Raw genomic sequence first — 16,373 nt, 5'->3', positions numbered from 1 at the left:
GGTAGTGCCTTGGGAACTGCCAGTCAAGGTTCAGCGTCCAGTTCCGTGGAAGGAAGCCTGCATTGCACAGTTGCTGGAATGGGTTGCGTGGAACAGGTGAGAAGAGAACACAAGCAGAATTTGGCATGGTAGCCCGTCCAGTAACAGATGGGTCTCTGAAATCTTGCCCTTTCCTGACAACACCCCCAGGCAGCGGAGTGTGCTTGTTTTCCTTGGCCGTTATTGATGTGGCTGGCTTGACGTGGACTGTTGACCGTTTCCTCTTAATGGGAGGTCAAAAACAGAAAATTCCACTTACAAAATCAAGTCGGGGCCCAGCCCTTTCTGGCTCAGTGGAGTGGTTTACTTAATGATTCATGCGTTGCCTTGCTGCGCCAACAGGTGGTTTCAGTATTTTGGAATCTGCAAAAGTAGAAGAGACACTTGACGTTCCAAGTATGGAGCTAAGCGACTAATAGGGTCTTTGAAAGAGGATAGATATAGATATAAACGAGTCCTTTTGGATGGCTCTCAATCATCTCTAATTGAGGACGGTTTATGTTTGCTTAGAGGGGAGGCATCTGATTGACAGAAACCAGAACAATAAATAAAAGCTGCCCAGGAAATATTTGTTCTAGCATCTGACGCTTGCTTTAGCAGCAGCTCCCTAATCTGGCTTCTAATTACCTGTGGATTTGCTTCTGGAATTAACCCAGGATGTATCCTTCAGGCTATAGGTTTGGAGGTAAGCTTCAGTTTCAAGGATCCCGGGAGTTGGCAAAGGGTCATAGGGGTCAGTTCTGGAGTCCACGGTTGTTGTTGTTGAGTCATGTCCGCCTCTTCGTGACCCCCTGGACCAGAGCATGCCAGGCACTCCTGTCTTCCACTGCCTCCCACAGCTTGGTCAAACTCATGCTGGTAGCTTCGAGAACACTGTCCCACCATCTTGTCCTCTGTCGTCCCCTTCTCCTTGTGCCCTCCATCTTCTCCAGCATCAGGGTCTTTTCCAGGGAGTCTTCTCTTCTCATGAGGAGGCCAAAGTCTTGGAGCCTCAGCTTCAGGATCTGTCCTTCCAGTGAGCACTCAGGGCTGATTTCCTTCAGAATGGAAATCGGTCCAGAGTAACTTCAGGTAAATCAGTTGGGTAGACCATCCTTTTCAATTGTAACACCTTGCAGGCTTCAGCAACTGCTTCTCCCTGTGCCGGAATGGAGGTGGTTTCAGCAGAATGGGCTGGAGTAGCTTATCCAGAAGAGGATTCCTCTTCTCACTGATGTGTCTCAATCATTCCCTTTTTACTCAGCTCCTGAGAGACTCTGCGTATAGAGGGAAACAAATCGGAAGAGCTGGAAAGAAAGCTTTCTTAGCTAGGTCATTCTGGTCTGTTTCCCTCTATCCTGGGGAAATCAATCCAGATGGGTGGGACTTTAATAATAATAATAATAATAATAATAATAATGTCCATCTGGGCGGCTTCCAACAAAATATTAAAATAAAATATTCTATTAGACATTAAAAGCTTCCCTAAACAGGGCTGCCTTCAGATGTCTTCTAAAAGTCTGGTAGTTGTTTTTCTATTTGACATCTGGTGGGAGGGCGTTCCACAGGGCATGTGCCACCACCGAGAAGGCCCTCCGCCTGGTTCCCTGTAACTTGGCTTCTTGCAACGAGGGAACCCCCAGAAGGCCCTCGGCATTGGACCTCGGTATCTGGGCAGAATGATGGCAATTCTAATAATAATAGTAATAATAATAGTAATTATTATTAATTATCATCATCATCATCCCAGGCCTCCTACATCAGTGTGTTCAATCTATCCACTCCTCTGCCATTTCTGAATTCTGTTACTAGACTCTTCCGGCTCTTTGTTTGCTGAAAGTACATAACTGCTCCAGGCAGTATCTCAAAACAGTTCAGGATTTCTTTATTTAGTTTCAATTCTACAACTCCTCTTGCTTCATCAGTGGCCATTCATGTCCCACCCCCCAAAAAAGCATGCATGGTTTGGGACTCCCACTAATTGCCATTTCCTATGAGCAAGCGGAATAGAATGTGCACAATCCCACTTCTCAGGAATCCGTCTTCTGGTAACTGAGAAGAGGGCAGAGGATGTGGAGCAAAGGCGGTGAGTACAGGGATGGTCCGTGTGCACAACTGCAGATTACCACTCTCTCCCCACCGCCGCATGGAGCAAGTATCACCTTTAGAGCTGGGAGACATATTTGGAGCTCTAGGGGTCGAATCATTTTTCCAACTACACCATCAAAGCTATTTTTAGGATAGTTTAAATTGTTTTTGGCCTGTCAGCCTTGGCAAGGTCCGTTGCAAAATAAACTGGATTTACAATTAAAAAGAAGCCCTGAACATATTACATCTCGAGTCTGGATGGAGCCAAATATTTCAGCTAAGCCTGCAGTTCTGTCTTTTGCTTTATTGGACATGCAGACGATTTTGCCAAGGTCACCATCTTCTTTCTTATCTTCTCCCTGAATGGGATTTGAGGGGGTGGGAGGGTATATATATCTAGTTTGTGGCCCTGATCCTGGAAAACATTCCCTTTGAACAAAGCGCCTAGCTTTCATTAACAGCATTTCAAGTCTTTTGTGAATGGTTTCCTGGCTAATGTGAGCAGGCCAAGAGTTTTCATATTGGCATAATAATTTCTGGTGTGAATTTAATTTTTTTTGAAGCGGAGCCAAAGCTGGCTATAAATAAAGAGTGGTTTAAGCAAATTGGAGAGCCCTGGAGGAAATGGTTGAAAAACAAACTAAAATCAAGCCTGTAATGAATGCATAGCTCTTGTACCCGGAGCAGATGAGTTTTGCAGTCTTTGGCTTTGAAAGGGCCAAGTCTGTTCCCCCTCCTCCCCATTACGTTTGTTTTGGCATCATTTTAGTCTCCAAGTACGCCACAGAAGAGAAATAAAATTATATCAGTGGTCATCGGCTTAGCTGCTGGTTCTTGAGCAGCAGTTTTCTCATTTTTATGGTTATTCTCTCCCTTTTAAATCAGGACAGGTGCCCAAGGTTTCCAAAGCTGGCACAGGTGGGAATTATCTATTGGGGGTGATAATACTACTAAAAAGATTTCTGGCTTTGAACAAACACCTTCATCTTGATAAAAGTGTTTCGTACGTTAGCAAACCACATGCAGAGAATCATTTCAAACCGACTATAGGCGATTGAAAATGACAACATTTGGCCCTGTCCGTTTCAGACTGACAAATCCATCTTACAGATAGGTAGCCGTGTTGGTCTGCCATAGTCAAAACAAAAAAAATTCCTTCCAGTAGCTCCTTAAAGACCAACTAAGTTAGTTCTTGGTATGAGCTTTCGTTTGCATGTGTATCTGAAGAAGTGTGCATGCACACGAAAGCTCATACCAAGAACTAACTTAGTTGGTCTTTAAGGTGCTACTGGAAGGATTTTTTTTTTGTTTAAATCCATCTTAGGACAAGTGGCTCTGTTAACTTTTTAGTAACAAGCAGAAACCTCCTTCCAATGAAATCATTGGGACTGACTTCCAAGTTAAACACTTCTAGAATCAGGGATTTGTGCATGTCTACCCGAAAGTAAACCCCATTGCGTTCTGTGAGGTGTACTCCTTAGGACTGCAGTCTTAGCCTCACAACTGTCTTTCTGGCAAGGTGTCTGTTTCATCTTCCTCTGAAAATTACAAGCAATGGAGAAGGGTTAATGAGGAAATGGCATCCCAAGGGTGCCACACTTTTATTCCTTAAAAGACCTGACCTTTAAAATCTTCGTTTAAGGACGGCTGTAACCAGAGACCTAGGGCGGAACACAGGGTGGAATTTTGTCCTAAAAAAGCTTCCTTAGGGGCTATTAGTGAATGTACTTTGCTAAGGTTCTAGCTTGCTATTTGAGGAGTTCCTTTTCCATCTCCCTTTGCCTAGCTCACTTGCTGGTGATCTAAGACCATTTGATTGATCTATAGCACTTCTTCCTTTGCTTGTTCTTGTACCTCTTTCCTGCAGGTACCACACAGAGATCTGGATTAAATGCTTTTGGTTGGTTGGCTGAGGAGCGGAGTGGGGAGGTTGAGGGCTCTTGATGCTCCTGTCTCCTTCAAACATCAGAGGAGCATTGCTGGATCAGAGCAAAGGTCCACATAACCCACCATCTTATTTCCCATAGCAGCCAACCAGATACGTTTAGACAACGGCAAGTTGGTGGCCCCAAACCGTTTCCATGCTGCCTTTCATTCTATTTGGGATTTTAGTGTGGTGTACAATCATTTGTGCCACAATACAAATACAGTAATAATATAACAGATAAAAGCATTAAAAGAGCATGTGACATTAGAAACACCCGGGCAGGAAAGACTGTTTTTGCCTGGCAAAAGGAGAAAACATTCCATAACTAGGCACCACGGCTAAGAAACTGTTTTGCTGCTAGCGCACTGTGCTAGCGCAGGGTTTCCCAGATTTGTCTCTCCAGCTGTTTTTGGACTACAATTCCCATCATCCCTACCACTGGTCCTGTTAGCTAGGGATGATGGAAATTGTAGTCTAAAAACAGATGATGACCCAAGTTTGGGAAACCCTGTGCTAGTGGAAGCAGTGCAGAGTTTTTTGAGGGGGCACGAAGTGGGTGTCTTCAGTACGGCCTGGCACACATCTCGTGGTGTTAGTTCCTCCCAACCAATGCTGGGAGGGGAACACTGGGCCACACCACATCGCGGGTACCAGCGTGTGGGTGCCTGCTTCGTGCCCGCCAGGTTCTGCATTGGCTGGCCAGGCTCCCCACTGTGTGGGCAGGCGGCACAGTGCGTGATTGTTGTTTTCTTCCCGCACCAGCATCGCCCTCCCCAGATCCCAGCTTTGCAAGGCTGCTCGGGGAGGGCAGTGTGGGAATGCAGCAGCTGTGTGCCCTTTGATTCCAGCGGCGGGGTGGGTGGGGCTGGTTTATTCTCCGCCCCTTGCCCTGCCCCAGGTGGCGAGGAGACACATTCCACCACTGCAGTAAATAGATGCCAACTGCATACACAATATTAGGCAAGCGTGGCAGCTTCAAAGTTTTCAGTTTTGTTTAAAACAAGCATGTTAAATTAAGTTGCTCTATAGGGCAGGAGGGACATGGGTGGCGCTGTGGGTTAAACCACAGAGCCTAGGACTTGCTGATCAGAAGGTCGGCGGTTGCTCGGTTCCAGCTCCTGCCAACCTAGCAGTTTGAAAGCACACCAGTGCAAGAAGATAAATAGGTACCGCTCCGGCGGGAAGGTCAACGGCGTTTCCGTGCGCTGCTCTGGTTCGCCAGAAGCGGCTTAGTCATGCTGGCCACATGACCTGGAAGCTGTACGCTGGCTCCCTCGGCCAATAAAGCGAGATGAGCACCGTAACCCCAGAGTCGTCCACGACTGGACCTAATGGTCAGCGGTCCCTTTACCTATAGGACAGGAAGGGGGAGCCTGTGGTCCACTAGATGTTCTTGGACCAACTGACCACTAGCCATCCTGACAGGGACTGATGGGAGGTGGGAGTCCAAGAGCATCTGAAGACCAGAGATTCCCCACCCATGTTCTAGGACATCAGAAAAGTTTCCAGTGCAAACTGAAAATCTTCTAATTTGCATAGGATTCAAAATTGTCCAGAAAACCGTCATCCCAGGTGAAAAACCTGAACGGGTGCATTCCATCCTGCAGCACCTTCGCTAAGCGCTACCTTTATCAGAGCAATATTCAACAATGAAGGAGAGAGGCTTCCTTCCTCTTGTTTCCCCAAGCAACCCCCCAAGAAAAAATATTCAGAGGGCTTCTCTAAAACTCCAAAGCAGGTGGTGGCACATGGGAAGAGGTTAGCATAGTGAACCTGCTTGTCTGGCTAGCCTTAGTGCATCTGTGTGTTGGGACAACCACTTTTCAGAAAGTCCTGCTGAAGGTTAGCAAAGCTGAGAAGACATAATATTATGTGGCAAACTTTTTGCATGAAAGCTGGTTGAAGGTTGGGCCATGGTGTCACGTGGCTGTTGAAAGAGAGCGGAAGCTACTAGAAAGCACCTGCCTCACATCTCCTCTGCTGGATCACCTGAGCTCTGATCTGCTCCGGGCCAACCACGCAATATCTTGATTTTACTCATTTTACTCTGCTTTGTCCCTGAGCCTTGTTCCTTGTTTGCTCCTCAGGTGTGAACTGACTCAACATGAGTGGCCTCGGGAACAGTTCAACAGACCCGGCAAACCCGGATTCCCAGAAGAGGAAGGGGTCTCCGTGTAACACCCTAGCCCAGAGGTGAGTAAGGACTTTGCAGCTTTGTTCCGTCCAGGGGTGGGGAGCGTCCTCCGTTGTTCTAACCCTCTCATTCCTCACAAGCAGATGGGAGCAGATTTCATCAACTCAAATAGTTCACACTTCCCACCAGGGCTCGGGTGTTTGAGAGCAGCTACTGTGCAAGATGGAGATCAACTTCCCATCTGCTCCTCTTCACTCCTTGGGAGCAACTGTTGGCTTGTTGCTGAATCTGTTTTAACTTGCTGATTAATTCAGGCTTTTAGTTCAGTCCACGTGCTACAGTTGCTTCGATTGCAAAACGAGAGAGAATCCTAAAGTCTCACTGGGAATTAAAAACTTGGAGGAGAAATATTGACCACCCGCCAGACTAAGTAGTATAATGTTCTCTTTTTCATCCAGAGATGGCAGTCTTTCTTCCGCCATGAACAGGTAAAGGAAACCTCTTACTGCTCAGTTCTCGCCCAAGGGCCAGGTTTTAACTACGACTGCCACATTTAGTTAATTCATCCATTAGATTAAACATCAGAATGTAATTATTTGTTCAATTAACTATCCCTTCTCCATTAACTGACCAGCAAATTTTGTTAAATACAAGAAGTTAGTGCCAGCCACGTGTGGTATCTCAAAAGCAGCCATGCTTCCAAAATTCTCCCTCTCTGAATTTCCCAGCTGAATCTTGGACTTTAGCTTAATAGCTTCCCTTCCAGATTAGCACTGATATGTCCAGAATCCAGATGCCTCTGGGGTTGGATTTACAGGATTTGCACAGAGCAAACAGACCCAGTTGTTTTCTTCCTTTACTCCTATCCTTTCCATTCCCCTGGTTTGTCATTAAGCGCAGAATCTGGCTGTCACGATTAATGTCTTCCTTCTTCAGCTTTGTAAGGGCGTTGCATGCTCATGTAGGCCTCAATTTTTTCTAACTTGGCCACCCCACAGCTGTACTATAAGGTAGAAATGGGGTGGCCTTGCTCTGGTGGGAGGGATCAAAATGTAATAATAATAATAATAATAATAATAATTTATTTATTTATTTATTTATTTATTTATTTATTTATTTATTTATTTATACATACCTCGCCCATCTGGCTGAGTTTCCCCAGCGACTCTGGGCGGCTCCCAATCGAGTGTTAAAAACAATACAGCATTAAATATTAAAAACCTCCCTAAACAGGGCTGCCTTCATATGTCTTTTAAAGATAGGATAGCTGCTTATTTCCTTCACATCTGAAGGGAAGGCATTCCACAGGGCAGGCGCCACTACCGAGAAGGCCCTTGTAATAGTAGACAGACCCTTGTAATAGTAATAGTAACTTATTATTTGCACCCCGCCCATCTGGCTGGGTCTCCCCAGCCACTCTGGGCGGCTTCCAGAAAAGATTAAAAATACATTAAAATATCACACATTAAAAACTTCCCTGAACAGGGCTGCCTTCAGATGTCTTCTAAATGTCAGGTAGTTGTTTATCTCTTTGACATCTGATGGGAGGGCATTCCACAGGGTGGGTGCCACTACCGAGAAGGCCTTCTGCCTGGTTCCCTGTAGCATTGGGCGTTGTGGTCCTTGCAATTCTTTGAAAATGTGGATGGCAGGCAGGCATGAACCATGCATGATTCAAGCTGCACTGGCTCCCGGTGGAGTACAGGGTCAGATTTAAGGTGCTGCTTTTGATCTTTAAAGCCCTATGTGGCCTAGGACCCTCGTACCTACGGGACCGCTTCTCCTGCTATGCCCCACGGAGAGCCTCAAGGTCCATAAACAGCAACACCCTAGTGGTCCCGGGCCCTAAGGAAGTTAGATTGGCTTCAACCAGAGGCAGGGCCTTTTCAACTCTGGCCCCGGCCTGGTGGAACGCTCTGCCTCATGAGACCAGGGCCCTGCAGGATCTGATTTCTTTCCGCAGGGCCTGTAAGACAGAGTTGTTCCGCCTGGCTTTTGGCTTGGAGCCAATTTGATTCCCTCCCTCTTTTTTTTTCTTTCCTTTCTTTTCCTTCTCCTCCTGCGATGAGGCTACATTTTAATATTTTAATGTTCCATTATTTTAATGTTGTATCTTATTTTTGTTTTTAAGTTGTAATCATTCATCTTGTTTTTATTATTGCTTGTAAGCCGCTCTGAGCCCAGCCTTGGCTGGGGAGGGCGGGGTATAAATAAAAAAAAAAATATTATTATTATTATTATTATTCGCTCTGCCTTGTCACCTCCCGGGAGGAATGTCTTGAACTTTTTCACCTCATTTTTCCTCCACAAGGCAATTCAATGTGTATTTGGTGCTACTTGTATGTGCTTCCTTTTCCTAGAGCCCACATGGCGTCCTCCTCAACCATTTTTGCCACTCAATCTGGATTTTCTGGCTCACATATAATCTGAAAAAGGGTGGGGGTGGGGATCCAACATGAAATCACACAGTAAAGTGTATTGTGAATCTTTTTGTGGACAGTTCTTTACATGGCTGGGGAAACACAGCCAGATGGGCAGGGTATAGATAATAAAATTACTATCATTTAATTATTATTTGTAGCACATAGCTGCTTTGTGCAAAACTGGTCATGTGCAAAGCAAACTTATGTCATGTGTACTTTCTGAAACAATGTGCAAACCAAAGCACTTCTATCCTTCAGAAGTCTCTGAATTCATACTTCTCTGAATTTTGCAAGGAGGTTCTGTACAGAAATGCAAATACTAGTGCAAAGTGTGCCTATAAATGCATATATTAGTAAAAAATAATGTATAAAAAAATAATTCTTTTAGGGAAACCAACTTCACCAAAATATATATATTAGGCAACTTTACGTACAAAAAAAAGTGTATTTTAGATAAATTGGCTCTGAAATGCTGCTGAATTTTCATGAAGTCTTTAGGGGGGAAATTGAAAAAAATTGAAAATTGAAAACTGATGTGAAAAACTAGTAGAATAAGAAGCAGAGAAACTAAAATTAACATATTCTCTGGGAGAGCTGTCAGGGAGGGCCTGCTGCAAAGGCATAAAATAGAGTGAAATCTGAAAATTCAGATCCTCCCTTTTCCAGCAGAGGAGTTCAGTTTTTTTTAGCTCCCTAACCCAGTCCAAGTAGGAATCCCTAACAATTATTATTATTATTATTATTATTATTATTATTATTATTATTAATACCCTGCCCATCTGACTGAGTTTCCCTAGTCACTCTGGGCGGCTCCCAATCAAGTGTTAAAAACAGTACAGCGTTACATATTAAAAACTTCTGATGGGAGGGCGTTCCACAGGGCGGGTGCCACTACTGAGAAGGCCCTCTGTCTGGTTCCCTGTAGCTTCACTTCTCGCAATGAGGAAACCACCAGAAGACCCTCGGCGCTGGACCTCAGTGTCCCGGCAGGATGATGGGGGTGGAGACGCTCCTGCAGGTATACTGGACCGAGGCCGTTTAGGGCTTTAAAGGTCAGCACCAACACTTTGAATTGTGCTCGGAAACGTACTGGGAGCCAATGTAGGTCTTTCAAGACCGGTGTTATGTGGTCTTGGCGGCCGCTCCTAGTCACCAGTCTAGCTGCTGCATTCTGGATTAATTGCAGTTTCCGGATCACCTTCAAAGGTAGCCCCACGTAGAGCGCATTTCAGTAGTCCAAGCGGGAGATTAGCATAATGGAATGGAAGAACTCTGTTCATCCTTCGTTAGAAAATGTCTTTCTCTTTCTCTCAGTCTCTCCTTCTCTTTTAAGATGGTTCCTGCTGTTTCATTTGCTTGCATCAACTAAAATAGACTACTTTATTTTTCATTTAACTATTATTTTATTCACTTGCACGCCCATGCCAATTTAACTGATTGATTAAGCAATTCATCAATTAGCTTGTATGATTAATCGACTTGAGATATTTTTTTCATTGGCTGTCAGCCCTCGTTCTAGCTTTGGGTCTGCTAATTTGCCATTTTCTTTTGCATTAACGTCTAGAGAGTTTTAACTGTTGCAGGGGATGGTACTTTGGTATGGTAGGAAGACTTTCTCGTTGAAATCATATCCTTATGGTGCTTTTCTCTAGGGGAAATTGCCCTTATTCTTCTCTTTCCTACAGCTTACATGTTGCCATAGCAACAGGGGCATTGAGTTACGTTCTTTAATCTTTAAATAAATTCATGCACAAGTTACTTTACTGATCCCCCCTCTTAATTTGACCTCAACTAAAATGCTCATGCTACTATTTACTTAATATTTCAATCATCAGAGCAAACCCATCATCTAGCAGATCTTCCAGATGTTCCAGTACCCCCTCCTTAACATGGCAGGAGTGTGTCAGCAGTAAATCATACCATGCAAGTTGGTATTAACTCTTTTTTGGCAAAAATGCAATTTGCACAAGAGTGTCAGGCGTAATGAGCACAGCAACGCATCTCTGGTAGGTCTTGCCCCTTGTATGACTCGCCCCACCTTCCTATAGCTGCCTAAGTCCCGTGCTCTCCGGGGTTTTTTCTAAGCAGTCTGAGACTACGTCTAAGTACCACCAATCTCTCCTCCACGCTTAGACTACTGCAATGTGCTCTACGTGGGGCTACCTTTGAAGGTGACCCGGAAACTACAACTAATCCAGAATGCAGAAGCCAGACAGATGACAGGGAGTGGCCACCGAGACCATATAACACTGGTCCTGAAAGATCTTCATTGGCTCCCAGTACGTTTCCGAGCACAATTCAAAGTGTTGGTGCTGACCTTTAAAGCCCTAAATGGCCTCGGTCCAGTATATCTGAAGGAGCGTTTCCTCCCCCATCGTTCTGCCCAGACACTGAGGTCCAGCTCCGAGGGCCTTCTGGCGGTTCCCTCACTGCGAGAAGTGAGGTTACGTGGAACCAGGCAGAGGGCCTTCTCGGTGGTGGCGCCCGCCCTGTGGAACGCCCTCCCATAATTTACACCCCGCCCATCTGGCTGGGCTTCCCCAGCCACTCTGGGCAGCTTCCAACCAAATATTAAAATACAGTAATACATCAAACATTAAAAGCTTCCCTAAACAGGGCTGCCTTCAGATGTATTCTGAATGTCAGGTAGTTGTTTATTTCCTTGACATCTGGTGGAAGGGCGTTCCACAGGGTGGGTGCCACTATCAAGAACCCCCTCTGCCTGGTTCCCTGTTAACTTGGCTTCTTGCAGCGAGTGAACCGCCAGAAGGCCCTCGGCGCTGGACCTCAGTGTCCAGGTAGAACGATGAGGGTGGAGACACTCCTTCAGATATACTGGACCAAGGCCGTTTAGGGTTTTCAAGGTCAGCACCAACACTTTGAATTGTGCTTGGAAACATACACAAAACGAAAAATGTCGATAGGTCTAGATACGGCTTCTAACGCTTCAGTATAATCTCCAAAGAACAACATGGAGAAGATGGAAATGGTTATTGAAATGGCAGGACTGAGTTAGAGCTGGGAGGGTAACCTGATGGCTGCTGGGGCTGCATTTTGGGGAAGGGACTGGGGCTTTGTCCCCTGTGTTGATGAAGCCCTGATGGGTGGGAGGAAGAGGTTGTGTTTCCCCCAGCAACTATAGTTGCAGTGCTGTGAAAATGCAGGATCTCCCCACCCCCTCAGCAACAGAATTGCAACCTTGGGGAAAGGCATCCAAATCCCACTCAGCAACGAACCGTGCTATCATTGCATTAAAGAAAAAAGAAAAAAGCCCGCAGAATTGCTCTCAGATGCTCCAAAGTATAAAAACGAGTAATTGCAGCCAAGTAAAGGCTACTCGCTCTTCATCTACATAGTTCCATGGTGTGTTGGAAGCTTCTTAGATTTGCTTATAAAGCGATTGCTTTAGCAGCTTTTGCAAACAGATTGATTGCCCTTCTTTTATTTTATTTTATTTTTTAAAAAATCTCTTCTGCCTTTTAGCTTATTAACTTGCTTTCTTGGCTCACTGCCATCACAATTTATTCCTGTTGGCAATTTGCCAGTTTCTTTTTGCCTTCAGTGGCCTCCTTATAGCTTGAGTGGTTGAGTGGCTGTTCTGTGTTCATAGCCGTATAGCCTGCTGAGGCAGAGAGTGTGTGTAGAAGAGAAGTATGAGCCCAAAGCAGAGAGAGAGAGAGAGAGGGCTAACATCTTTCTGTGCAAAAGCAGCCAAAGTGCTAACATAGGAATAGTAAATGCACTCTTAAGCACAAAAATGCAGGCTGTGATGATAATGAACCTAGTGCAATACAGTGGACACTCGGGTTGCAAACGTGATCCGTGTAGGAGGCACATTCGCAACCCACAGCGTTCGCAACCTACAGCGCCAGGTCTGCGCACACACGGGTCGCAATTTGGCACTTCTGCACATGCGCAAAGAATGATTTAGTGCTTCTGCTCATGTGCGAGCGCCGAAACCCGGAAGTAACCTGTTCTGGTAATTCCGGGTTCAGCGCAGTGTGCAACCCGAAAACACAACCTGAAGCACCTGTAACCCGAGGTATGATTGTAAAGGTAAAGGGACCCCTGACCATTAGGTCCAGTTGTGGCCGACTCTAGGGTTGCGGTGCTCATCTCGCTTTACAGGCCGAGGGAGCCGGCGTACAGCTTCCGGGTCATGTGGCCAGCATGACTAAGCCGCTTCTGGCAAACTAGAGCAGCACACGGAAACGCCGTTTACCTTCCCGCCAGAGCGGTACTTATTTATCTACTTGCACTTTGAAAATGCTTTCGAACAGCTAGGTTGGCAGGAGCAGGGACCAAGCAACAAGAGCTCACCCCATCGCGGGGATTCGAACCCTCAACCTTCTGATCGGCAAGTCCTAGGCTCTGTGGTTTAACCACAGCGCCACCCGCAAATGCATATTTGTGGATCAAGAACCTCATAAAACTGACAATAAAAAGTCTGCATCCTCTTGACTTCTACTAATGAGCAGAAAAAGCAGTTTTTTGAGAACACATTATATGCTCCTGCATTCTTTTTGAATCCTCCTTTTCATGCTCATGATTAAGGTGGTATGAAATGGGCCAGCTGACTAGCCTTACATTGTACACACTGAGCATAGGAATCTGCCTTATACCCAGTCAAACCATTGGTCCATCTAGCTCAGCGACAGCAGCTCTTGAGGATTTCAGCTGGAAGAGTCTCTTCCAACCTGACCTGAAGGTGCCAGGGACTAAACCTGAGACCTTCTGGGCAGATGCTCCACCACTGAACTCCAGCCCTTCCCGAGGGCAGCGACTGAATAATTGAATTGCTAACATGTAGACTCTTAGCAAGGGATGCAGGTGGCGCTGTGGTCTAAACCACCAAGCCTCTTGGGCTTGCTGATCAGAAGGTCGGTGGGGTCAGCTCCCGTTGCTCTGTCCCAGCTCCTGCCAACCTAGCAGTTCGAATGCATGCCAGTGCAAGTAGATAAATAGGTACCACTCCAGCGGAAAGGTAAACGGCATTTCCGTGCACTGCTCTGGTTTCGGTGTTTGTTGCGCCAGAAGCAGCTTAGTCATGCTGACCACATGACACGGAAAAACTGTCTGCAGACAGACGCCGACTCCCTTGGCCTGTAAAGCGAGATGAGTGCCGCAACCCCAGAGTTGTCTGTAACTGGACTTAACTGTCAGGAGTCCTTTACCTTTACCTTAGATTCTTAGGTAAAGTTGCTGTAAGCCCTTTATCATTGCGTTTTATTATTAGCTGATGCTATGCGTTAGTGACACTGGTCTGGTTTTGTTTTTACTGGCGTTTGTAATGGTTATATTATGAGATGGAGTTGGATCAGATAATCTTGAACTGATGCCTGAACCCTCGCTAACACACCACATGACTTGTTGTTTGAATGGATTAGATTGCAGTCGGGGTCATACTAACAAAACACCCACAAATACTCAAGAAACTCGCGCCCTTAATTTGGGCTGTCCTTAGTGTGAATTTTGGATTATTTTAAAGCACGCATAGGCTTTGATTACTGAGGAGCTTAGTAACTGAGCGTTGCTTTTCTCCAACAGCAATGAGAAACGGCGCAGGGAGCAAGAGAACAAATACTTGGAAGAGCTGGCCGAGCTGCTCTCAGCCAATATCGGAGAGATCGACAGCCTAAGCGTCAAACCTGACAAATGCAAGATTCTGAAGAAAACGGTTGACCAGATTCAGCAGATGAAGAGGCTTGAACAAGGTAAATCGGCAAGGCCCTTTGGTCTTCTCTTGTTTGCCACTGGTGTGTTTGAAGGTGGCAAGTGGTTCCTAAACCTTTTCAAGCCACACACCCCTTGGTTCAGTAAACTCATCCACAGTGCCCCATGGCCAATAAAAAAAAAACTATTCAGAATAATGGTTTGCACAGCCATTGAGGAAGATAATAACACAATATAATTCAAAACAATTAATTGCATATTTATTCAAAATCCAGTTAAAACTAATTTAATCATTTCAACAAAATGGATGGACTTAATCCAATGATCCCAGCTTTTCAAAGTCTAATAGTCATTTACACCTCCAGCACCCCCCTGCCACCCCCTTGCCTCTTGGTGGGTTAATCCACCCACTTTGAGAACCACTGTTTTAAGGCAAGACTTTCACAAGGTGTGGCCTAGATCCTCCTTGGAGAGAGCGGTGCAGCAACTGAGTAATGAAAGCATATGATTCAAAAACATCCTTCCCCCACTCCTGAGTCCCCTTTCTAAACACCTTCCCCACAACAAAGATATGATAGCCATCTTCAACTATCTCAAGGGCTGTCACATGGAACAAGCTTGTATTCTCCCGCTCTGGGGGGCAGGACTCGAACCCACGGCTTCAAGTTACAAAAAAGGAGATTCCGACTAAACATCAGGAAGAACTTTCTGACAGTAAGAGCTGTTGGATAGTGGAGCGGACTCCCTTGGGAAGTGGTGGACTCTCCTTCCTTGGAGCTTTTTAAGCAGAGGTTGGCTGTCTGTCTGTCTGTCAGGGATGCTTTAGTTGAGATTTCTGCATTGCAGGGGGTTGGACTAGATGGCCCTTGGAGTCCCTTCCAACTCTCAAGTTCTGTGATTCTTTGAAGGAGGCATTTGCCAGGGAGAGTCAGTGGCACAGAAATGGGTCAGCACAGCACAGCGCGCGCGCACACACACACACACCCCCTCTTAACTCATTCATTCTCCCCTACAGATGTCTCCCCTGCTCTCACTTGCAAGCTCTGCAAATATGGGTTTTCAGACTGGCCTCAACTAGAGATCAGGCATTTAGGATGGAATTACCGTATTTTTCACTTCATAATATGCACATGACCATAAGACGCACCTAGTTTTTTTTTTGGGGGGGGGGGATCAGCTCACAGTTGTGCAGCTTCTTTTGCAAAGGGGAAAAATCCTGTTTTTTATGGGGTTCAACTCGCAGTTCTGCAGCTTCTTTAGGAAAGGAAAGGGAACTGTTTCTACAGTTTCCAGACAGATAATCTAATCAGCCAGTCACATGTCGCTGGGGAAGCAAGCAGCCTCCGTCTGCAAAACTTTCAGCAATGGAAGCCTGGGCAAGGGGCCGGAAAGGGAGTCAGCGATCGACCACACATTCGCTCCATAAGACGCACAGACATTTCCCCTTACCTTTTAGGAGGGAAAAAGTGTGTCTTATGGAGCGAAAAATACGGCAATTGTGTTGTGCAAAGGAGAGAGTTCTTTCAGCACAAGCAGTTCTGTTTGTCCGGTGGAACCATCTCCTACCCCTGGGAGTTCTCCTAATCACCCAGAGCAAATTTGGGGGATGTGTATGGGGGTACACAGAGACAGGGAGCAGCATAAGGCCCTGTTGCGCTTTGCATACCTTGAGGGAGGCGAGGGTGCTGCTGCATTTTGGTCAGCAAATTTGCAGTCGCTTCGCACATTGCATGTTTAAGTGGCAACTTAAGTGTAGGTTTAAAGTGTAGTGCGTGGATCCTACAGTCGTGCTCATTGCTGGCAGCCACCCCTTGGGTCTATTGACAGAGGCAAATGAAGGTGTATTGCATGGAATGGCCTTCTGTCTTTGCAAGGACTGCAGGGGTCAAGCCTCAGAACCACCTTTGCTTTCCTTGATAGAGTTTGTAACTAAATAATATTTACTTGTAGATTGTTAGGGAGATCTCCACCATCAAACCACGACCGAAGTGTTATTGTGAACAGCCCCTTCCTTGCTTTTATTTCATTTCAGCTTCGTCCAAATACGACTTAGTTAGTAAAAAGAGGCTGTCTACAGGGTGGATTGATTTAAATTAAGGCAATTTAAACC

General features: G+C 45.8%; 1 protein-coding gene and 1 long non-coding RNA gene across 7 annotated transcripts in view; one reads left to right on the top strand and one right to left on the bottom strand.

Annotated features, from left to right (window-relative positions):
* The window catches only part of NCOA1 (nuclear receptor coactivator 1), a 288,605-nt gene that overhangs the window by 179,475 nt on the left and 92,757 nt on the right, over nt 1–16,373 (top strand). For all 6 annotated transcript variants that reach the window (XR_014562729.1, XM_083733007.1, XM_083733009.1 and 3 more), the window contains 2 exons: nt 6,121–6,226; nt 14,138–14,304. Coding sequence is in view for 5 of the 6 variants with exons in the window: in XM_083733007.1 (XP_083589133.1) it covers nt 6,138–6,226; nt 14,138–14,304 (256 nt within the window). In the remaining variant the exon portion in view is untranslated. The remainder of the gene's footprint in view (nt 1–6,120; nt 6,227–14,137; nt 14,305–16,373) is intronic.
* The window catches only part of LOC310842195, a 207,500-nt gene that overhangs the window by 156,336 nt on the left and 34,791 nt on the right, over nt 1–16,373 (bottom strand). The gene's annotated exons all lie outside the window — the stretch shown is intronic.

Source organism: Podarcis gaigeae (genome assembly GCF_964106915.1).
Source record: "Podarcis gaigeae genome assembly, chromosome: 3".
Classification (NCBI taxonomy): domain Eukaryota; kingdom Metazoa; phylum Chordata; class Lepidosauria; order Squamata; family Lacertidae; genus Podarcis; species Podarcis gaigeae.
The sequence above is the reverse complement of the archived record's forward strand: the minus strand, read 5'-3'. Positions and strand labels throughout refer to the sequence as shown.